Below are 24,255 nucleotides of genomic sequence, written 5' to 3'. Positions count from 1 at the left end.
AGATGTTCTTGTTGTTGTACCTAGTATGGCTAGTGTTATGGTTCTTGTTATTTGCTTTTGACAGATTTACCCTCAGTTGCTCTTTTCTGCATGTTATATTATTTTGTGCATGAAATTTTTGTTTGTTTACATATAAATGGCAGTTGTCCAGTGTAATTTTTTATCATGTCGGGGTAGAACCATCGGGGAGCTTTGTCCGAACCAGATAGGCCGTTGATTTCCTCCTCTTTGATCTTAGGATTAAAGGGCGAGATTCAAGGTCAGGGATGATCCAGGCCACCGACCCTCTTGTAGAGTCGGGGGTGTGGAGATCCCCGGGTTCCCTGGAAGTCTTTGGCAACATTGACGACCGGGGAGGTGCTGTTGGTTGACTCCTTCGGCCTTGGCGGGTCTAGACGCGGCTTCTCTGGTCGAACTCCTCCCGGATGGCGGCATCAGATTTTTAATATAACGTTTATGTACCATTTGAAATAACTCATTATGCTTGTATTGTGTGAGGTAGCTGCTGATCAGTTTCTTGCAAATCTGATTTGAGGGGATAATTGTTGTCTTAAGACATTTTTTATCTGTCACACTTTTGTGTCCATATATTTATTGTCAGACTTTTACCTTATTTTTCGTATAACAGCTCTTAGCCCTAGGTCAAGATCAGCAACTGCAGCGCAATTTTTAATCTTATAAGTTATATTTAATGTATCTTTAATGTATTGCTATGATCTTAACTATCTAAATATTATAATTGTATCACATGCCATAGTTCTTTCGTTTTAGCATGTTAAAATAATCATGTTTAATGTAGTCATGTTAATTTAATTATTTATTTATTATAATTGGTCTCAACTCGATGATGAAACTGTTTGTTTATATAATGTACATTTCATGTAATGTTCAATTCTCTATTTGTTAAATGTATGTTGTTATATTATGTCGGTCAATAGCGATACATCGCCAATGTTATACTTGTTTTGTACAAACCGACTTTAAATACAATTTGTATTTGTAGAGCATGGAGCGACAATTCTGCGTGGAAATTGACAGACGTCCGCTAACATTAGTGTAGTGTAATCGTTATGAAGTGACGGAAGTTCGTCATAAGGCAACGAGCCAAAAAGTGCGCAAGCTGGTGACTTCAGTCGTCACCACTGTTTGTCGATTTTGACAATATTTTATTGGTTTTGAGATTATTTTCACATACTGAACATTTCAGTATCTATATCGCATCTGATTTACAGATATATTGTTCTGAATGACACAATATTAAAGACGAATATTGTGTCAGAAAAAAGAAGACATTTTTGTTTGACGAACGGAGATTGCGCCATATTGGCAACCAATACAATTGTTTACTTACTGCGGCTTAACGTCTTATATGAAGTGTTTGAGTGAGAAAGGTGAGTTGATTAGATATCAAACTTTATAAAGAATGAAATGGAAATCTATTCCAGAAAAATATCGTGCCGTAGCGGCTTTTTAGCCTGCTGTTTAAAAGGACAAGGTCACTCATCACGGACGTTTTTAGCAACACGTGCAACGTTGTCTTACATGGCGAAAAACCGGTACCCGCGAAAAACTGAATTTGTTTCCTTATTAAATAGAATGAACATTTTAATTGATGTGCAACTTTTTAACCTCTATATAAGCCTGGGGTGGGGTGATGTTTCAACTTTGTAAAGAAATGTTATCCAACTCAAATAATCAATGAATGATACGTCTTCATTTTCAGTTGAGCCGCATGCAGACAATGTTCTGTTGAGGCAACGAAATTGCAATTTTATTGCAAAATTTTCTCACAAATGTGTCTTTGAAACTGGTCTTGTTGCCATATGGAACATCATACACAAAATGCATAAGACAAATCATCAAAATGCCTAAATAACTTTGGGGACAATTATCAAATTTAGCAGAATACTAATCAAACTTTTGATCTACTTTCTGATTTGTTGAAAAATTATTTCACAACCAATCTTCAGGGCTTGTTTGGCTGTTTTGGGGGCTGAAATTCGGGTCCCTATGATATGGGAAAGTTTTCGGCGTTTTGACTGAAATTGGGAAAGTAGTGTTGTCGCTGTTTTTCTAAAAAAAAATGCTTCAAATTGATAATAGTAGTGTTTTTAGAAATATTTTTTCTAAGGTTTAACTTGTGGCTGGATGGGAGATGAACAAAATGTTGAAATCCTAAAAAAAAATTGGAAACGTACAATTGGGAATGTTTAGGTCCCATTTCTGAAAAAATGTATACTTTTTATACGCCCGTTTTTAAAAACGGGACGTATTATAGTTTCACCCTTGGCGGGTGGCGTCCACAGCAGTGTCTGCTCTCTAATTCAAATAGTTTTCATCCGATCTTCACCAAACTTGGTCAGAAGTTGTGTCTAGACAATATGTAGGTCAAGTTTAAATATGGGTCATGCCGGGTCAAAAACTAGGTCACGGGATCACTTAGAGCATTTCAAGGATTAAGCATGGTGTCCGCTCTCTATAACGTAGCGGATCCGTGGTCAAGTGGTAACACACTGGCTTCACAATCCAGAGATCGCTGGTTCGATCCCCCGTTGCACCTAACCTTCTAACTCGTCTTTCGCATGAGATGTTAAACCGAGGTGCATTGTACTAGGTGCTATACACCGGGCACTAAAAGACCCAGGGTCATCTCTGGAACGGGGTGTCTCCTGTATCTTGCACTATCCCCCGTAACCAACTAACACGTCTTTCTGTGGGCGATGGCCATATGGGAGACAATCCCGGTGCACTCAATAAAATACAAAAACAACAACAGTCCGCTCTCTAATTGAAGTAGTTTTCACCCGATCTTCACCAAATTTGGTCAGAAGTTGTGTCTAGATGATATGTAGGTCAAGTTCAAATATGGGTCATGCCGGGTCAAAAAATAGGTCATGAGGTTACTTAGTGCATTTTAAGCATTTAGCATGGTGTTCGCTCTCTAATTGAAGTAGTTTTCATCTGATCTTCACCTAATTTGAACAGAAGTTGTGTCTAGATGATATGTAGGTCAAGTTCGAATATGGGTCATGCCGGGTCAAAAAAGAGGTCACGAGGTCACATAGTGCATTTAAAGCATTTAGCATGGTGTCCGCTCTCTAATTGAAGTAGTTTTCATATGATCTTCACCAAATTTAGTCAGATGTTACATCTAAATGATATCTAAGTCAAGTTCAAATATGGTCATGCCGGGTCAATAACTAGGTTTCGAGGTCACTTAGTTCATTTCAAGCATTGATTGAGCATGGTGTCTTAAACCTTTGAACGGGCGTATCTTGTGACAGTTTGGCATGAGTTTCCATTTGGAATGGGTCAGTAATTGGCCCCTTTCCTAATAGAATAAAGTAATCCCCCCCAACACTTGGATCTCAACATTTAGTTCATCTCCCATCCAGTTATACAAGTTACACCTTAGAAAACCCTTATTCTCAAATTTGAAGCAAAAATCCAATAACACTGTCTCACAATCAGGGCTTTTTTTCCTTCTGTGAGAATGGCCGATTTTCACAATTTTGGGAAATTCGCGACTAAATTCTTCACAATTTCAAGAAGTTCGTGACACTTCTTTTCACGATTTTGAACAGTTTGTGACTCTTTTTTTTCACAAAATGGGGGGGGGGGGGGCGCTTCACAAAAACAGGAAAAAAGCCCTGCACAAATATCTCAATTGTGGTCAAAACATCATGATTTTTCCCAATCCTAAGGGTCCCAGCCCCATTCCCAAAATGGTGGGAAAATTTCTCAGGCTGCACCTTTCAGACACAAAATCCCTTACTATCTAATTCATGTAACAATGTTTATTTGAAGTCTGTGTCTTACTTTGCAGGGCCATTGCGCTGGCAAACAAGCACCATTTCGTCGAAAAGAAGTAAAAGTTGTGGTTTATCCACAAAAATAAATTATATGAAGTACATAGATTTTTGTGACTACCATCTATTACCAAGAAGTTGCAACATTTGTACCAGACACAAAGAAGGTGAAAATCTTATAGCCCAAACATGGCCTCAGTCAACATCAACAGCGAGGTTACAGACCAGTTTTATAGGTACAAGATGCCTAAACTCATAGCAAAGGTAACTACTGTGTTTTTCTGTTATTGTTCAGGGTTTTTTTTTACTAAGAAAGTGACGCCGATATTCGGCGTCTTCCCCTACCAGAATTTTTCCCCTAAAAATACAATTTCCCCACCAAAAATATCATTTTTCACCAAAATATAATATTTTCTCTCAAAGAAATGTTTATTTTTCCTTTGGGCATTCGACAATTATCCAAATTGCACCAAGTACAACGACCTCGCTCTCTCTCTCTCTCCAGACGAACACAAACAATCTGGGAATCCCAGTTATTCTAAATATAGCTCTTAAATTACGTCATGTAAACTGGGCAACTAATCGTAATAATCATGTGACTATTTGACTGGATACCGGTCTTGCGCGAAAAGCGTGTTTCGTCAATTAATTACCGGAAACCAGTCGAATTTTCATCCGGGCTATATGCAAGCCAAGATATAAATGTGAAAACAGAAAAAAATGTCTCACAATTGGCACTCTTACACAAACAAAAAAACATTCGGACTCGGAAGATACTGAACGCATCGAGGCATTTTTTAAGAAAAAATCATCGAAAACCATTATAACCCAGCAGGATTCTGAGGTAATCAACATCGAACATTGTGAAAGTGAAAGTAGACAATCGGCAGCTGCCGATCCTTTCCCTTCCAATACTGTAGAAGATCAAGATCGTCAAGCCATTCGTCATGAAATTGAAATCACAAAATTGACATCGTCCCCCGGCCCCAGTACAGAAATATAGCTGAAAACATTTCCCATTATTAGATCTACACCTGCAACTTTATTAAGGACTTTGACTTTTATACATGTTAAATGTGTTTAAGAACAAAAAAGGACAGAGACAAGCCTCTTTTGATGAGTTATAGACATTGAAATGAACAGTTTTTATTTTTTCCCCTAATATGTCTCTTTCGCACTCTTTTTTCCCCTTTCACCCAGCGTCCAGCGTCTTCCCCTTTCTCTAAAAAAAACCCCTGTTGTTTAAATACTAAATAGAATATATTCAGATATAATTATACAACATTATTGGAAGCAACTTTTGTCATTAGTTAAATATTCCAAATTCAATAAATGTTAGCACGTGGTATCCGGACAAACGGCACCCGGACAATCGGCACCCAGTGTTTTTTTTGCATACGCGGACAGTTGGCACCCTGTAAATTTTTCGACCCGAACAATCGGCACCCGATTTAATTGTATACCCGGACATACGGCACTCGATTCAATGCGATCGATAAAGCCCGTCGGCACCTTGTTGAACTAATTATGATATTAAACCAAGTCCAAGTCCAAATTTGTATTGCATAAAAATTTTACAATGGTACAGCACAATAAACTAGAAATGGCGCGGCAGAGGCCGACGCGTATCCCCACGCCGAATGTTTGACCTAGGTGTGCCCCAGGGTTGGTAATGGGGCCATGCATAGCTGAGATTGACCGTATTGTCATAAGAGAAGTTCATCATCAATTAGAAGTGAATTGGTGTAGAAATGAAGAAGTTATAGTAAAAGGCAATTTTGGGTGGGTGTGACATATGTGGGCAGGGCGCCCCAGGGTTGGTAATGGGGCCATGCATAGTTGAGATTGACCGTATTGTCATAAGAGAGGTTCAGTATCAATTTGAAGTGAATCGGTGTAGAAATGAAGAAATTATAGTAAAAGGCAATTTTGGGTGGGTGTGGTCTATGTGGGCGGGGCGCCCCAGGGTTGGTAATGGGGCCATGCATAGTTGAGATTGACTGTATTGTCATAAGAGAAGTTCAATATCAATTTGAAGTGAATCGGTGTAGAAATAAAGAAATTATAGTAAAGGCAATTTTGGGTGGGTGTGGTCTATGTGGGCGGGGCCCCAGGGTTGGTTATGGGGCCATGCATAGTTGAGATTGACCCTAATGTCATAAGAGAAGTTCAGTATCAATTTGAAGTGAATCCGTGTAGAAATGAAAAAATTATAGTAAATGGAATTTTTTGGTGGGTGTGGCCTATATGGGGGGGGGGCCCCAGGGTTGGGATTGGGGCCATGCATAGTTGAGATTGACCCTAATGTCATAACAAAAGTTCAGTATCAATTTGAAGTGAATCCGTGTAGAAATGAAAAAATTATAGTAAATGGAAATTTTTGGTGGGTGTGGCCTATGTGGGCGGGGCGCCCCAGGGTTGGGAATGGGGCCATGCATGGTTGAGATTGACCGTATTGTCATAGGTGAGGTCCAGTATCAATTTGAAGTGAATCGGTGTAGAAATAAAGAAGTAAATGTAAAATAACCTAAAAAAATGAGTGATAATTTCTGACGCGGCCCCACCCCAACCCCTATAACTTTTGACCCAGGGGTCAGATCAAAATTCCAAATAGTGCAGGGTCGCACATATGCTCATAGCTACCATGTGTGTAAATTTCAAGGTTCTAGTGCTTTTAGTGTAGGAGGAGATAGTGGCCAGGACGGACAGACGGACGGACGGACGGACGGCGGAGATCACCACAATATCCCCACCTTTTTTTCAAAAAGCGTGGGGATAATAATAGTGACATTATATAAGTGTGGATTGATTGACGCTATCTGCTAATTTGTTTAATAACACCTCTAAACAATTTATAAATATCAAAGACAATTGAGCTGAAAAGAATAAACAGGTCAAAAGAGTTAGTTAAAACTGACTAATTATCTGCAACTCATCTTGTTACCAGTTGTTTATAAAAAAAATATATACTATATACGATATTTTACTGAGCGGAACTGTCTTTTTATTAAGATCGGATTTAGTGTTCGTGTGTGGTATGAATAGATAACGTTTCAGGAAATTAAAATGATCCGTTGTCAAACGAAAGTACGGTTGACATTAAATGCATTATTTTTCTCTTTTAGCGATATTGTGTTAGTATGTTGATGCTCCATTAACAAATATAAGTGCATTTGAAGTGAAAACACCAAAAATAAACAACCAGTGCTCACGCTGATGCCAGACATTAACGACAACGACGATTAATTTATTAACTGGCTATTATTTCTTAAAATTGACAAGGAAAAATGGCGATTATTTTATCCGACGACATAAACAAAAGTTTTCTTCTACAAACAAGTTTTCCAGATAGTGCAAAACGCGTGCAAATCAGGCCATCAGGCAGGAAAAATCGGTATCAAGATTACTGTGTACACACTCGACCCTGTGTATTGTCATACATGCGTCAATACACTTGTGCGACATCGTGGCCTAGAGCGTTTTTCTCAATCCGAGTCCGACAGAAGTGATAAATTTCGGAAAATTTCTTTAATCTCCCCGTGCTTTACCAATTATAGGTAACTGTTAGATCTTCATTTACTTTTTCGCAAATTATTATTTAATCGTCATTATTGAAAATCGCCGCGAATATTGTCGGCTGGTTTTGTTTTTCATGCTGTTTGTTTTCTGCAATTAGATTGCCTTGAACATTGCTTGATGAAATAATTATTTAATCAACTAATTATCCCCGTAATTACCGCTATTTGTCGTCACAATTTACAAATACGTTTCGTTTCAACAATTTTTATTCCGTATTTGCAAATTTTGTTAACGAAAGTATAACCGTCCTCGCTTGTTTTAATCAATAACAAGCGTGAATCTATTTAAAATTAAAACCGACGCATCCGGTGTCAGCGATTTTCCTCCTTCTTTATAAAGTACCGGTAAACGGTACTTTCCCAATCGAGCGAAAATTCCCAAAATCCCAATCAGCATCTGAAAAAATCCCAATCGGGGTCCAAATTTTTTCTCAAAACGATCGAAAGTTTCGTAACAAAACCCAACTTTCGGCGAGCGAACAAAGAAAATCGTATAGCTGTGTGTAACCACGCACTCGATTAATTTCGGGTTTTATCATTCAGCGCGTTCAATCAATAGAGTCGTTACTGTTTCCGGTTCTTATGTCAGGCAGCCAGCGTACTGTTTTACGTCGGTTTGAAACCTTATCGTAGTTTGATATGCCCTCCAGCACTGCCTCTGTGGAAAGGTTGTTCAGTCTAATGAACAATCTTTGCACGACCAATCGGAACCGTCTATCACAGGACACATTGACAGCTCTAATGATGCTGTGCAGAGAAGGATGCCAGCAACTGAGTGATGATCAAACATCAAAGATTGTTGAAATTTTTCAAAAAATGAAAGAGAGAGACATTGCTTTATAAGAGATTAAAACAACTAGTAATTGATTTTGTGTATTCTTTATTATATTTTGTTATTTATATCAACTTTATTACTTAATGGTCATTAAGGCATGCCTGCAAATGATTATTTTAATGGGTATGTTCAATTAAGTTTGAACTGTATGATGTATTCAATAAGACCCAAACTTCACGACGCGATTTTCCCAATTTAAGGATTTCACGACTCGATTTTTCCCAATTTTGAGGTTTTCATTACTCAATTTTTCCCAATTGGACCGGTACGGGTACTTTTCCCAATTGGACAAGGAAAATCGCTGGGTGTATTACTTCAAGCGTGGCCGTTCAACCTCACCATTACCCAAACACAATATATGTACATGTATACAATATATAATTTGAAAACACCACAATACACGGAGATGGTACTTTTTATCACAATGTCCGTCAGGCATTATTTATATTGATGTTTTTGTACTTGACCGTAGTCGACCCCAAAATAACAATCTCTAAATTGTTGGTTTTCAACCGATTTCAACCGGATTTTCAGTGATATCCTCAATAAAAACACAATTTCTTACGATTCTGTTACTGTCCATATACAAAAGCTATGACCGGGGACTTTAAATAGGGTGCCTTTTGACCGGGTTTACAATTAAATCGGGTGCCGATTGTCCGGGTCGATAAATTCACAGGGTGCCGACTGTCCGAGTATGCAAAAAAACACTGGGTGCCGATTGTCCGGGTGCCGTTTGTCCTACAATCTTAGCACGTCATTCTAGATTTCTTATATGCGTAATAATTTTGTAGTGTGTGATGCTCATTTTAATTGAGGCTGAATGGGTTGGTCTTGTTTTAGTAAAATTTCTGATGTCTTTGATTGAGTTTTTCATGATCCTCAAATTCCTATTGTGTAACAAATGTCCTCTCGGTTATATTTTAGGTTGAGGGAAAAGGCAATGGCATCAAAACTGTGATTGTGAATATGTCAGATGTGGCCAAGGCTTTGCAAAGACCGCCTACTTGTAAGTTGTGCTTTCTGATTTTCAAGGACTATCAACAAAACTTAAATGTGAATAATTTTGAAATTGTATTAACTATTACTAAACAAACTGTACGCAAGTGATCTGCTGTGTATGCCGCTTTGTTCTCTTGGCACATACACTAATCAATTTATCCCAATCTAATTTATCCCCATCTGATTTTAACAATTGAGTCCTCAAGAGTAAATAAATGTTCCAAATAAATTCAATTTTACAGCAATCGATAGAGTAACTGGAACAATTGTTTTTATTGGCTGTGACAACATCCAGTCAGTTTCGCAAAGTTACAAAACTTGCAGTAAAAAATAGCAGAGTGTATGAAAACATGACACAATTAATAACAACCAAAGTCTTAATTGGTGTACATTTTTCATAAGTGCCCCAAGTAATATGACCATAAAAGACAAACCAAATTAACTATTAATTTAATATGGCTGCAAATTTTTGCAGTCATCCTTTTTTAAAACTGAATTTTTCAAAATCATAGCAGTTGAACGGAAACTTGTCTTAGCATTTTAAAGATTGTTCCCTTGTGTGTTTTTTGTGTGTGAACATTTTGCCACATTCTCCCACTAAAAGTATTTTACAGGCATAAAAACAAATCCCCTAAAAAACAACAAAATTTTAAAGTTATTCAATATTGATAAAACAACTCTTTAACAAACAACCATCTTTTATTTATTTTGTAAATTGACAATATTATAAAATTCTTACTTGGAAATGCTAAGCCCCTTCCCCCTGAGTGAGACTATGCCCTGCAGTTAATAAAATGTTTCCAAAAATTATAATGGAGGTTCATAATCAAAAATGGAAAGTCTTCGTTGGCAAATCTCCACACCCCCACTGTCTATTATATTTTGATCCTTGACCTTGCCTTTAAAAATATTATTATGCCCCCCTTCAAAGAAGAGGGGGTATATTGTTTTGCACATGTCGGTCGGTCCGTCCACCAGATGGTTTCCGGATGATAACTCAAGAACGCTTTCGCCTAGGATCATGAAACTTCATAGGTACATTGATCATGACTGGCAGATGACCCCTATTGATTTTGAGGTCACTAGGTCAAAGGTCAAGGTCACTGTGACTCGTTCTTGGATGCAGTTTAGGACCACATTTGCAGATTATATTATGTACTGGTGTCGTGGGGTCTATCTACCAGGGCTAGCGCTGTCCCAAAATTTCTTTGAGCCAACCAGTTTTTTGTTTTTCTGTGCGCGAAAACTGGTTTGGAAATAATTATATATACATGTACTAAGGTCACAGTGACAAAAAACGTATTCACACAATGGCTGCCACTACAACTGACAGCCCATATGGGGGGCATGCATGTTTTACAAACAGCCCTTGTTTCATTTACAAGTCATTTTTACCGATTTTTAATATTGTGCCATACCCTTGTTATCAACTTCAAATCAAATGTTCAGATCTGTTTGTAGATCCAACCAAATATTTTGGCTGTGAACTTGGTGCCCAAACCCAGTTTGATGCAAAGAACGACCGCTACATCGTCAATGGATCCCACGATGCCAACAAGCTTCAGGGTCTTTTGGATGCCTTCATCAAACGCTTCGTTCTTTGTGCAGAATGCTGCAACCCGGAAACAATTCTGGTAAGACAGTTTTTTAACCCTCTGCAGCTCAGAGTGCGTTTTTACTCATTTGCAGTCACTAAGAAATCAAATTTAATAGAGGCTTTAATAAATGCAAGTTTTAATAACCTAATTTTCAACCCTAAGATACTGATGAGCAGCAAACAGCATGAAACCTGAACTCTAAGAGTTACTGGCAGGCTGTTCTGGTTTTATTCCGGTTGCATACAGCCTTTTTCTTTATGCTACTTAGTGGGAAAGGGTTGAAGTTACTTTTTGTTTACTTGTTTTTGCCCTGTCTGTTGGTCTGTTGGTTTGTTTGGGCCAACTTTAACATTTTGCAATAACTTTTGCTTTATTGAAGATAGCAAGTTCATAATTGGCGTGCATGTGTACCTCATGAAGCTGCACATTTTGAGTGGTGAAAGGTCAAGGTCATCTTTCAAGGTCAGAGGTCAAATATATGTGGCCAAAATCGCTCATTTTATAAATACTTTGGCAATATTGAAGATAGCAACTTGATATTTGGCATGCATGTGTATCTTATGGAGCTGCACATTTTGAGTGGTGAAAGGTCAAGGTCAAGGTCATCCTTCAAGGTCAGAGGTCAAATATATGTGGCCCAAATCGCTTATTTTATAAATACTTTTGCAATATTGAAGATAGTAACTTGATATTTGGCATGCATGTGCATCACATGGAGCTGCACATTTTGAGTGGTGAAAGGTCAAGGTTAAGGTCATCCTTCAAGGTCAGAGGTCAAATATATGTGGCCTAAATCGCTTATTTTATGAATACTTTTGCAATATTGAAGATAGCAACTTGATATTTGGCATGCATGTGTATCTCATGGAGCTGCACATTTTGAGTGGTGAAGGTCAAGGTCATCCTTCACAAGGTCAAGGTCATCCTCCAAGGTCAAACGTCATATAGGGGGACATTGTGTTTCACAAACACATCTTGTTCTTCTTGTATATTTCATGTTGGTGAAATTGCAATAAGGGACTTTTCTTAGTGTAGTCTACTAAGTTTTTATGACCCAATTATTGTAATTTCTAACTTCTTACAACCATTAGCGCTAACAATTTCCCTCTATCTAGTGCAACCCATGCGAAAGACGTCCGATAATATTTCTGAAACTGTCAGACCTTGTGTACGACAAAAAACAACAATATCTAAAACTGTGAGTAAAAATGAACACAAAATTATGAATATGTAAAAAAAAAATGGACTGGTTTATGTTTATTATACCCCCAAAAACGAAGTTTAGGGGGGTGTATAAGAGTGAGCTTGTCTGTCCGTCCGTATTAAGTGTCCGCTCTCTGTTTCAAGTTGTTTTCATCCGATCTTCAACAAACTTGGTCAGATGTTGTGTCTAGATGATGTCTAGGCCAAGTTCGAATATGGGTCATGCCAGGTCGAAAACTAGGTCACTTAGTGCGTTTTAAACACTGAGCATGGTGTCTGCTTTCTAATTAAAGTAATTTTCATCAGAGCTTCACCAAACTTGGTCAGAAGTTGAACATGGGCCATGCCGGGGCAAAAACTAGGTCACAGGGACACTTTGTGCGTTTTAAACATTGAGCATGGTGTCTGCTGTTTTTTTGTGAAGACAACATGCAAAATATTCTGTGTCAATGCAGCATGTGGGGGTATTCATCATGTCTGTGACAAAGCTCTAGTTTTTCTTTGATAGATTATTTAACTTAAAAATAAAACGGCTTTTACCAACCAGTCAAACCAGCCATCTTTGCTGATGACGTAACAAACTCAGAGCGCGATTCTTAGAACCAATAAAATATTTCACATGTTAAATGATATAGGAACTTTTGAGTGGTTGAAATGGAATTTTGTACCGGTTAAAAAACAAAAAAAAAAATTCTTAGCGGAATCACAAAATTACAGCCCGCTTAGAAAATTCATGGCAAGTAAAGTGGAGAGAGAAAGCAAATATATAAACGAAATAAACGCATATCACTTTCTTACTGATATGGCTTGAAACTGAGAGGCATATAACACAAAATAAACACAAGTAATAAAACGGAATAATTGGCAAAAAATAACTGTTCTGGCACAAACATCACCATCTTGATCGTCACGAGATTTCCCCCTTTGAGAGTACTGATGTTTTATATAGCCCTTAAAAATGACTTGTAATGTATAAAAATCACAAAGCTTTCTTCACTTTTAACTGCCATATGGTTTCATATAACTGGTTTCAAATAAGTTGTTATTTATTTATTCAGAATTGTTAGACATTGTGAACATCATAATATTAAAAGTAAACTCTACCAAAGGTATTTTCTATTGTTTGTTGAAGAAGAACAAGGTCTGGTTTAATCTGGTAAGGTCCGGTTAATTAAAAAAGTTATCTGTCTTTAATTTCCAGTTAGATTTTGTTTGTCTTTCCGATGGGTTGCCCAGTTGTTTTAAAAATATTAAAGAAATTGACGACATTGCAACATTGAATGAAAATAATTTGAAATATTTACTATACTGCTTAAGCAAAGCCATGAAAAACATTAAATAAACTCACTGTTGTGTATTTTTATTTTGCTATCAGATGTACAATATGTTTACTAACTTGTGAAATGCAATATTTAAGTAATTTTGAAACCATTATGGAAGTGATGAAACATAATTTGAGGCCATCATGACAGGCTTGTAATTGTTATATACCCTTGGGCATTTTAAAGTGTAGCATATACTATATAATAGTGTATTGAAAGTAGTAATTTTCCTCCTTATTCACGACATTCTTGCCTCTGGACACCTGGTGTTGACATTGTGACAGACGTGGGATTGGTAATCTGCAACAGCTTGTCTGGAGCTTTCCGCTTCATACCATACTGAGCATTCCTGTGTATATGTATAGCATTAGCTGTTATAATGAGACATCAGTGCTGCTTAACATAACTCCAGATTATAAGGCCCAAAACGGTAACAGGACTGTTTTAACTGGCCAAAATAATAATTATCAAAGACCAAAGATTATTTACATTTATTACTTGCATGACCAGATAAGAGTAAGTTTCCAGGAATTTTCTGTCATTAACTTTAAAAAGTTACATCAGCCAACGTTTGAAAAATCATGAAATTCTGATCATTTTGAATACTTTCTTCATTAATACTCGCAAAAAAACTTATATATTTTTGATACCAGTAAGATGTGATGCTTGGATGTTCTTCATGTACACAATTTGACAGTTTATGGACTCCTTTTAAAGAGTCAAACACTGGCATTAGGATTTAAGAATATGAGCAACACTTATTCTTAGCCAGTAACCTGCCATGTTTCACGTTTGTTGTGTGTTCGCAGAGTGTTTATCAGAAGGCCCAGTCCATCAAGGCTGGATGGATTGCCTGCCCTGTTTCACGTTGTTTGCGTGTTTGCAGAGTGTTTCCCAGAAGGCCCAGTCCATTAAGGCTCGATGCATTGCCTGTGGACACAGCGCCAATTTGGACATGAGGCACAAACTGACTACATTCATCTTGAAGAATCCACCGGATGTGGTGAGTGCTGCTGGAAAGCTTGTAGTCCATCAGTGTTGATCCCTCTTTAAGCTTGGTTTGCCCCGGCATGGCATCTGAGCTAGGTTTAAGTTTTGGTAACAAAATTTCTCTGGAAACGTTGGATTTCATTCAAACTTGAAACAGAAATTTCCTTTGTAAAAATGAACACATTTTGTAAATCTTGTTGGAAATATGTCAAAATGAAAAAGGCTATTTTACATTAAACAATTTACACATGCATTATGTAGGTAGATTTAAGTTTTTTGGTAAGAAAGGAATGGCTTGAAGGATTTCATTCTAACTTAAAACATGTATTCTCCATATTAATATGACCCCATAGGCCGAATTTGGTAACTCTAGAATGAAGTTTGTCATAATAAGGGCCTTTTATTTTACATTATTATATTAAAGGAGACATATAGGAATTACTTAGGCAGTTAAATGAGTTTGTCCAGATGATAACTTTAAAAAAAAATCAGCAATCATTATTTAAACTTTGAATAATAGTCTAAGTAAGTATGAAACAAATCATTTTCCCCAGGACCCTGCAACCACGACCCCCTCCAAAGTACAATCTAAGAAAGACAAGAAGGGAGGCAAGAAGGGGAAGAAAGGGGAGGAAGTGAACGGCGACGGAGAGCATGACCGCACCAGCCCGGAGGTGAACTCCCAGGAGCAGATGGCTGCACAGAGGGCGTCCGGGGGCGAGATCATGGCTCCAGAGGTGAGCTCTGCACATGAGTGGGGGTGTTTGCTTACCATAGGTAGTGTTGCTTTTATGGGGCTTTGCCTTTTTCAAAATTTTTCTTTAGGCTAATTTCACTTGCTTTGGCAGAATTCTGCTTAATTTGGTTATTTTACTGGTATTTATGAAGGGAATATATAGCCAAATTGTTAATTTTATAGCCATTGGCTTATTTGGTGAATGGCAGAGTAAGCACTCTTTCAGGACAAAGGGTTTTTAATGCTGACTTTTGGTGGCCAACGTCTTGGAATGGTTTCGTGGTGATTTCAGGACTTGGGCAGTTTTAAGGTTTTCAAAATTCAAAACATCATGGGGATAGGGAAATACAATTTGACTATTAGTAATTTAGATATTTATTTAGATTTATTAATTTTAAATGAAATTTCAGCTGTTTAACAATTAATTCTCAGTAATTTTTGGATAGTGGTTGAAAACAATTGATGTGAAGACGATAAAGTTTGATTACCGGTCTATAAAGTGATGCACATTACAAATACCATTTCACCTTGCATGAATCCGAATCTCCACCACAAGCTGGTTTTTCTATAAGTACTAGATTGTCATATTTTGGGCTGGGTACAGCTAGCTCAATTAGTTGTTTTTGTTTAAGCAATGTCCTTGCCAAGAACTTTATATGGCAGTGTTCTTTATGCCCCCGGATCGATAGATCGGGGGTATATTGTTTTTGGCCTGTCTGTCTTTCTGTCTGTCATTCTGTCCCAAAACTTTACTGTACAGTAAAGTTTTGCAATAACTTTTGAGATATTGAACATAGCAACTTGATATTTGGCATGCATGTGTATCTCATGGAGCTGCACATTTTGAGTGGTGAAAGGTCAAGGTCATTCTTCAAGGTCAAAGGTCAAAAAAATTCTGTCCCAAAACTTTTATGTATAGTAAAGTGTTGCAATAACTTTTTAAATATTGAACATAGCAACGTCATATTTGGCATGTATGTGTATCTCATGGAGCTGCACATTTTGAGTGGTGAAAGGTCAAGGTCATCCTTCAAGGTCTAAGGTCAATAAAAAAGCGGCGCATTAGGGGGCATTGTGTTTCTGACAAACACATCTCTTGTTTTTCTCACCATTTTGGGAATCGGGCCGGGTCCCTTTGGACTAGGACAATTTGCGGCATTTTGTCTAAAATTGGGAATTAGTGTTGTTTTGCTAAAAAATGCTTCAAAATTTACTAAGGTTGAACTTATATGGATGGAGATAAACAAAATATTGATATATTATTTATTTTTTGAAATCTTCCGTTAGGAATTTTTAGCTCCCATTAGGGAAAAATATATACTCTTTTCCATTGGGAATGGAGCCGATTACTGGACCTGATTTTGAATTTAAAAAAAACACTATGGGATAAAATAATGTTATAATTTCTCCTTTTGAAACAAGGCAATTATCAGTTAATGGCATAAGCATGTGCTCTAAATACTGTTTTACCACTTAGCACTATGATAAGCTTAGCGTGCTAAGGGAAAGTGTAAGAGGGTCTAATTACAGCTATTATGGGGCCTTAATATGGCCAAAAATCATTTTTTAAAAAGCTTAAATATAAAGAACAAAGGTGTATATTATAAAATACTCCAAAAAAAATAATCTAGGAATGTAACTGATATGTTCTCCTGCAGGCTGTTTATGACAGTGATGATGACTGGGGGGAGGACGTGAGTGATGAGGCGGTGAAGAAGAGAATGCAGGAGCTCACAGAGGCTGCCAAGACCATGGCCATGTCTGAGGACCTGGAGAAGACTGCCAATGAGAGGATGGACCTTTTCTACACCTACGTCAAGGTAAGACTCGTATTCCATGGCTCCAAACAATAATTTTACATTGAGAAACTCTGAAGTAACTCTGAAGTAAGATGGACCTCTTCTTAAACTTGGTCTATGCGAGCCACATGTGCAGTGTTCAGGGTCATGTGGGGGTCAAATGCTAGGTCAAGAGGGTAAGTTAAAGAAAAAGCTTACAAATGTTAGCTTTAATAATACTGTGTAGCCAGAACTAGATAAATACTTAAAAGATTACAGTCATAATTTATGTCAAAAATATAAGACCCCTTTATGATTAAATTCTAGATTGGAGCCCAGGTACTCTTCTCAGCTAGTTGATAACATATCTAAAAAAAACATACTTTTTTTATGTATTTGATCCGAACTCTGGAGAAAATAGGTTGAATTCATGTATGTAAATTGTCATCCAAGATTGGTCTGCGCAGTTGGCGCAGGCTTATCAGGGATGATACATTCCAACTTTATGGTATTTTTCGTTTGAAGGAAGTCCCTTCTTAGCGAAAATTCAGTTTATGCAGAAAGTGCCATCCCTGATAACCTGCACAGGCTAATCTGGGACGACTTTTAGCCAATGCATTAAGCCACATTTTCCCAAAGAGCGACTCAATTGTAATTTTCAGAACAAGATCAACAACAAGAGCCTGTCTGGGGCTGACCAGGAGGTGTTGATGGAGGCTGAACGGCTGGAGGTGAAGGACAAGGCTGCCCTGGTGCTGGTCGAACTGCTCATGGATGAGAAGATCCTGGCTCAGATCAAGCAACACAGGAAACTCCTTCTCAGGGTATGCTAGCATGGAATTTAGCTGCTTAACTGATTACAGGGAACACACAGTAGTTTCTGAAGAAAATTCTTGAGAACATGTAAAAATGTTAGAACCAACAAAAAGCTTGATTTTTTTTTACAATTTTAGGAGACTCAAGAGCGATTTAATAAGCCTAAGACTTTTGATGCAATAGTGCTTAAATAAATTGTTTTAAACTTGACCTCCCCTAGTTCTGCCACAACAACCAGAAGGCCCAGAAGTACCTGCTGGGTGGCGTGGAGCAGCTGGTGGGTAATGTGTACCATGACACACTCATACCCAGGGTGCCCCATATCTTCAAGGAGCTCTACGACACAGACATTGTGGAGGAGGAGGTCATACTGGAGTGGGCAAAGAAGGTTTGTTGTACCTGGACTCAGAAGTGATATAGTTGCTATCATTGACCTGGTGCCGTTTTCACCAACCCATTCTTAGACTTGGGAATAAAGAATAGACTTAAAAAAATATGTTCAGCGTTAGAATATATACAGGGTTCCTTTGGAGAATTATGTCATAAACAAACTTTTGTTCTTGAAGAATTGTGTGGATGGATGCAATTAAATCCAAGTTTGACTAGTTAATAAAGCAATTCTTGAATATTCTAATTAAAAGACTATCCTTTATTCTTAGAGTTAAGTCTAAGAATTGTTTGGTGAACTCTTAAAATCATAAAATAACACGCTTATATTTATTCTTGATTCTGTATTTGGTTTTGTTGATTCACGTGTTTCACGAGCTTAATGAAACCATGAAATTAAATAAAGAGTGCAACATGCTTTGATCTTATTATCTACATTTCATCATGGAGGCTAATATATTCATCGCAATTACCATTTAACAAGACTATTGCCAAGCAATAAAAGTCCCCTACCGGCTCCACTATTGTCAGAAATTCCACCATTGTCAGAATATTTTTTTTATTTGTTGCCATAGCAACCAGAATTTTTGACGTAGGAACAAAATGAAATGACGTGCATAATGTCCATATTGCCATCTATCCATGTTCCAAGTTTCATGAAAAAATATTAAGAACTTTAAAAGTTATTGCAGGATCCAGAAAAACACCATTTTCAGCAGTATTTCTAGTCTATTTGTTGCCATAGCAACCATAATTTTAGACGTAGTAGCAAAATGAAATGACGTGCATAATGTCCATAGTGCCTTCTATCCATGTTCCAAGTTTCATGAAAAAATATTAAGAACTTTTAAAGTTCAGCATTATTTGTAGTCTATTTGTTGCCATAGCAACCAGAATTTTTGACGTAGGAACAAAATTAAATGACGTGCATAATGTCCATATTGCCATCTATCCATGCTTCAAGTTTCATGAAAAAATATTAAGAACTTTTAAAGTTATCGCAGGATCCAGAAAAAAACACCATTTTCAGCAGTATTTCTCGTCTATTTGTTGCCATAATAGCAACCAGAAATTTTGACGCAGGAAAAAAATGAAATGACGTGCACAATGTCTATATTGCCATCTATCCATGTTTCAAGTTTCATGAAAAAATATTCAGAACTTTTAAAGTTATTGCAGGATCCAGAAAAAAACACCATTTTCAGCAGTATTTCTAGTCTATTTGTTGCCATAGCAACCAGAATTTTTGACGTAGGAACAAAATTAAAACAACATGCATAATGTCCATATTGCCAGCTATCCATATTCCAAGTTTCATGAAAAAATATTAAGAACTTTTAGAGTTATCGCAGGATTCAGAAAAAAACACCATTTTCAGCAGTATTTCTAGTCTATTTGTTGCCATAGCAACCACAATTTTTGACGTAGGAACAAAATGAAATGATGTGCATAATGTCCATATTGCCATCTATCCATATCTGAAGTTTCATGACAAAAATATTAAGAAATTTTAGAGTTATCGCAGGATCCAGAAAAAAAACACCATTTTCAGCAGTATTTCTAGTTTATTTGTTGCCATAGCAAGCACAATTTTTGACGTAGGAACAAAATGAAATGACGTGCATAATGTCCATATTGCCATCTATCCATATTCCAAGTTTCATGAAAAAATATTAAGAACTTTTAGAGTAATCGCAGGATCCAGAAAAGTGTGACGGACTGATACATATAGGATCTGGCACGAGTTGTCATATCATACCATATTTTATTCAACGAGTTCAGGAATTTTGTTAGTAAGCGAGCCTTTGGCAAGCTTACTAACGAATTTCCTGGACGAGTTTAATAAATATAGGATCTTGCATGAGTTGTCGTTTTGTATTGAATTTATTAAACGAGTCATCTAAATAAAGATAAAAACGAGGCTTGCCGAGTTTTTATCTTTATTTACATGACGAGTTTAATAAATTCAATACAAAATGACCACGAATCTATGATTCTATTTATAACATGACCAACACATTTTCTCTTTATTTTATGCTCTTTTCACCTTTTTATTATACGCCCGTCTATGACGGGACGTATTATGGTATACCCCGCGTCCGTCTGTCCGTCCGTCCGTCCGTCCGTCCGTCTGTTAATGTCGTACGCTACGTCAAATATCCTTTGACAGATTTTCTTCAAATTTTAACACAATCTTAATATTGATAAACCCTGATCCCCTTTCGTTTTTGACGGAATTCTGAATTGTCGTTCCAGAGTTATGGGACTTTGTTCGTCAAAATTTCGTGATTTCATTGAATGTCCTACTGTAGCTCAAATATCCTTCGATGGATTTTTTTCAAATTTCAACACAATCTTAATATTGATAAACCCTGATCCCCTTTCGTTTTTGACGGAATTCTGAATTGTCGTTCCAGAGTTATGGGACTTTGTTCGTCAAAATTTCGTGATTTCCATGCTCATGTACTTATAAAATAAACCATGTATTCAAATACAAATAAACTGAAGTAAAAAAATGATTCAAAGGGTTATTTATTACCTTACTACTTCATTGGCGAACGACGGGCGTATCATGCGCTCATGGCGCAGCTTTTATTCACATTGTAAAAGAGTTTAACTGAAGAAATTCGCTGGGATAATGACGTCATTTCGTCACAAAAATGACGTCATTTCACAGTTATATAACTAGTGCAATAACACCCGTGTAATAAACAAAATTGAGCATTACGTTATTTCACTCCTGGATCGTAGGTCATGTTATAAAATATGGTATGATATGACAACGAGTGTCAGATCTTTTTTATTACATGCTTTTAAATGAGCAAATTAAATGAATATTTACGCAAACATAATGATAAATCTCGAATATTGTTTACATTTCCTGACGTCATTTGGAACGCCTCGGCTTTTACAAAGCAAAATAACAAAATGCGATTGGTCAATAAACGAAAACTAAGCCAATGAAAACGCTTAAAAAAATATGTAATGGTTGTATTACATTGGAAATAGGGTATAGCATGTGATAAAAAATCGGTGAAACCGGTAGGGGACTAAATAAATTAATGCATAAAGGTTATTTTATGGTGTTGAAAACTTACTTGAAGTATATTAATGCCTAAGATACTGTTTAAGTGGCTAAGTATTTGATGAAATGAAGTATAAATGCCGTTAAATAGCTGAAAAACGGTTAAAATGGCAAATTACTCAAAGCAATCTCAACCCTGTGCTAACCTTTCAGGTGTCCAAGAAGTACGTATCTAAGGCGATCTCACAGGAGATCCATGACAAGGCTGCTCCATTCATCAAGTGGCTGCAGGAGGCTGAGGAGGAGGAGAGCTCTGACGATGACGAGGTTGAGGTATGGCGGGCAGGCATTTTATCATGTGATATTTTCAATCACTGTTCAAGTTTGAACAATCTGCAATATGAAAAAAGGGAGTAAAGGCTAATCCTGTAATACCTACTTAAGTATTTTCAAGAAATGGAGTAATGTTGGAGTCGTTAATTGATGGTTTCAATCATAATATGAAGAATTCTATATATTTGTGCTGACAATTGCATCCTTTTTTGCTTAAATTAATCCAACACCCTGACTTGATAAAATCTTATTTTTATGCTCCCGGTAGGGTGGCATATAGAAGTTAAACTGTGTGTCAGTCTGTCCGTCCGTCCGAAAACTTTAATGGCCACAACTTTTTCAATATTGAAGATAGCAACTTGATATTTGGCATGCATGTGCATCTCACCGAGCTGCACATTTTGAGTGGTGAAAGGTGATGGTCAAGGTCATCCTTTAAGGTCGAATGTCTAATATATGGCGTCTGTCCGTCCGTCCAAAAACTTTAATATTGGCCATAACTTTTTCACTATTGAAGATAGCAACTTGATATTTGGCATGCATGTGTATATCATACAGCTGAACATTTTGAGTGGTGAAAGATGAAGGTCAAGGTCATCCTTCAAGGTCAAATTTCAAATATATGGCATCTGTCCGTCAGAAAACTAACATTGGCCATAACTTTTTCAATATTGAAGATAGCAACTTGATATTTGGCATGCATGTGTATCTCATGAAGTGGTGGAAGGTCAAGGTCATCCTTCAAGGTCAAAGGTAAAAAAAAAAAAATTCAAAGCGGCGTTTTCATAAAGCTGCACACTTTGAGTGGTGGAAGTTCAAGGTCATCCTTCAAGGTAAAAAAAAAAATTATTTCAAAGCGGCGCAATAGGGGGCATTGTGTTTCTGACGAACACATCTCTTGTCTAAAAATATAACTACTTCATCTAAGTAACAAAAGATTGAGATCCTTTCAGACGGGTGACTCATAATATTGTATTATTTATTTCTTATTACTTGTCTTTACTTCAAAGTACATATCGAAATTTCTTACATGTTTATATTTCTTCTATAGGCAATTATGTTATTACCTCTAAAGATTAAAAAAAGAAACTGTGTTCCTGAATATGTGAATGTTTACATATTTTAAGATTGCACTTAAAAAGTGTTGGATGTCCATAATTGTCAAGGTTTAATCAAAAAAGTTGTTACACATTTTGGTGAACTGAGGAGTATAATAATAAGCTAGATCATTTAATTACTTGAAAGTTAAGTAAGTTCATAGCTTTGAATATTATGAGGGTCGAGATATGTTTTTATCTGTGAAGTAACAAAATGCCATACAAGTGTTGTTATCTGAACAGGTTGCCTTTTCCCCTACCGGAAAGCCGGGTGCCCAGACTGTTGAGAAGAAGTCACCATCGCCTAGCAACAACAACAAGCCTGTGGTTGCTAGCGCCCCTGCTAATGATAAAGAGGAGGACGACGAAGAAGAGATCGATATCGATGCCATATAACTTTTCCCGCGAATGTTTGCTTTGTCTTTGTAATTGGACCGGACAAAAAGAGAACAAGATGTGTTCACTTTGCTCTGTATTTCTTTGTTCTTAAGTTTCATATACTGTTTCTTCTTTAATTCTTCTCGATGCAATTTATTGAGCTGTTATGTCAATCTTTTCATTTTTGTCAAGAATTGCCATTGTCATATTGTGTGATGCATGTTACAAAATGTCAATTATGTTGGATACATTGTACATCAACAGCATTCTTGTGTATTGAATTTACAAAAACAAGGACTTCTTTTCTTAGTTTGGTTACTAGCGACTATTTTAGTCTTCATTTCATGCTTTAAAGGTCCTAAGCTACGTAAGTGTGATGCCTTAAGTGCATCTCTGGATGCTTTTGCCATATTATTTATCAAATCATTAATATACTTCACAGATTTCTTTGACATTTACATCTTTTAACTGCGAGTATTTGTTTATTTGGACTGGGTTTGAATATAGAGCCTATGTGTTCTGACTGATAACACTTTTGTAAATGCTGTTTTTAATGTTCACTAATCAGTTCTGTTCATCAGTTAATTATATTGTATAACAAGTGTACACTTAAATTCAAAAATGATATGCTTTTTCCTAGATTGAATATTACCATGTTCATTATTGGTCCTTTTGGGTTATTTGTTTGTCATCTTTATGGTTAAGGTGTATTGGAGTTGTTCAATGGTTTTATGTACATTTTCTTCACAGGAAACACGTTGGCATTGATAATTGTGGTAGAAATACAATGTTGGTATGTTACAGATGTAGCTCTTGTTTTGGTTATTGGATGTACCTTCAGTGTAATTTGCATGTGTATATAAATGCTTATTTTTGATATATGATTTCAGAATATGTTTGATCCTAAAAACTTAAAATTGAAATTGGTTGTACTTTCTACACAAATAGTGTAATCATTACATCTGTTCTTAATTTGATCAGAAGATTTTTAATGCATGCTTCACAAAAGTAAGCTTTGTTTATAATAGAGGTTTTTGTGGATTTATGGAACAGGTATATAAACTAAACATAGACTCTTCGTTCTTTAATCAAAGTCAATCATTTTTATTTTCAGACATTGTTATTTATATATGACATTGTATTACTTTTTGCTTGTGTTATATTTTTGTGATTTTTATTTTTAGCTCATCTATTTTTTGAAAAAAAATTATGAGCTATTGTCATCACCTTGGCGTCGGCGTCGGCGTTGGCGTTGGCGTTGGCGTCGGCGTCCGGTTAAGTTTTGCGTTTAGGTCCACTTTTCTCAGAAAGTATCAATGCTATTGCATTCAAACTTGGTACACTTACTTACTATCATGAGGGGACTAA

General features: G+C 36.7%; 1 protein-coding gene across 1 annotated transcript; it reads left to right on the top strand.

The window, feature by feature from the left end:
* The first annotated feature begins 1,058 nt into the window (after positions 1-1,058).
* LOC127875365 (eukaryotic translation initiation factor 5-like) lies at positions 1,059-23,764 on the top strand. Its single transcript, XM_052420398.1, has 11 exons — positions 1,059-1,391; positions 3,827-4,073; positions 9,150-9,231; positions 10,686-10,858; positions 14,234-14,350; positions 14,892-15,074; positions 16,732-16,893; positions 17,514-17,675; positions 17,888-18,055; positions 21,293-21,412; positions 22,753-23,764. Exons 2-11 carry the CDS (start codon positions 3,999-4,001, stop codon positions 22,903-22,905), a joined length of 1,395 nt encoding a protein of 464 aa, XP_052276358.1. The 5' UTR covers positions 1,059-1,391; positions 3,827-3,998; the 3' UTR covers positions 22,906-23,764.
* Positions 23,765-24,255: the final 491 nt, after the last annotated feature.

The sequence above is a fragment of the Dreissena polymorpha genome, chromosome 3 (assembly GCF_020536995.1).
Source record: "Dreissena polymorpha isolate Duluth1 chromosome 3, UMN_Dpol_1.0, whole genome shotgun sequence".
Taxonomy (NCBI): Eukaryota; Metazoa; Mollusca; class Bivalvia; order Myida; family Dreissenidae; genus Dreissena; species Dreissena polymorpha.
This window is presented reverse-complemented; position numbering and strand designations above follow the sequence as displayed.

Excerpts from the sequence above, each read along its gene's own strand:
- LOC127875365 (XM_052420398.1), top strand. The coding sequence starts at position 3,999 with ATGGCCTCAGTCAACATCAACAGCGAGGTTACAGACCAGTTTTATAGG. Across the intron at positions 16,894-17,513 it reads TTTTCTACACCTACGTCAAG|AACAAGATCAACAACAAGAG; the intron begins GTAAGACTCGTA and ends TGTAATTTTCAG. Across the intron at positions 17,676-17,887 it reads ACAGGAAACTCCTTCTCAGG|TTCTGCCACAACAACCAGAA; the intron begins GTATGCTAGCAT and ends GACCTCCCCTAG.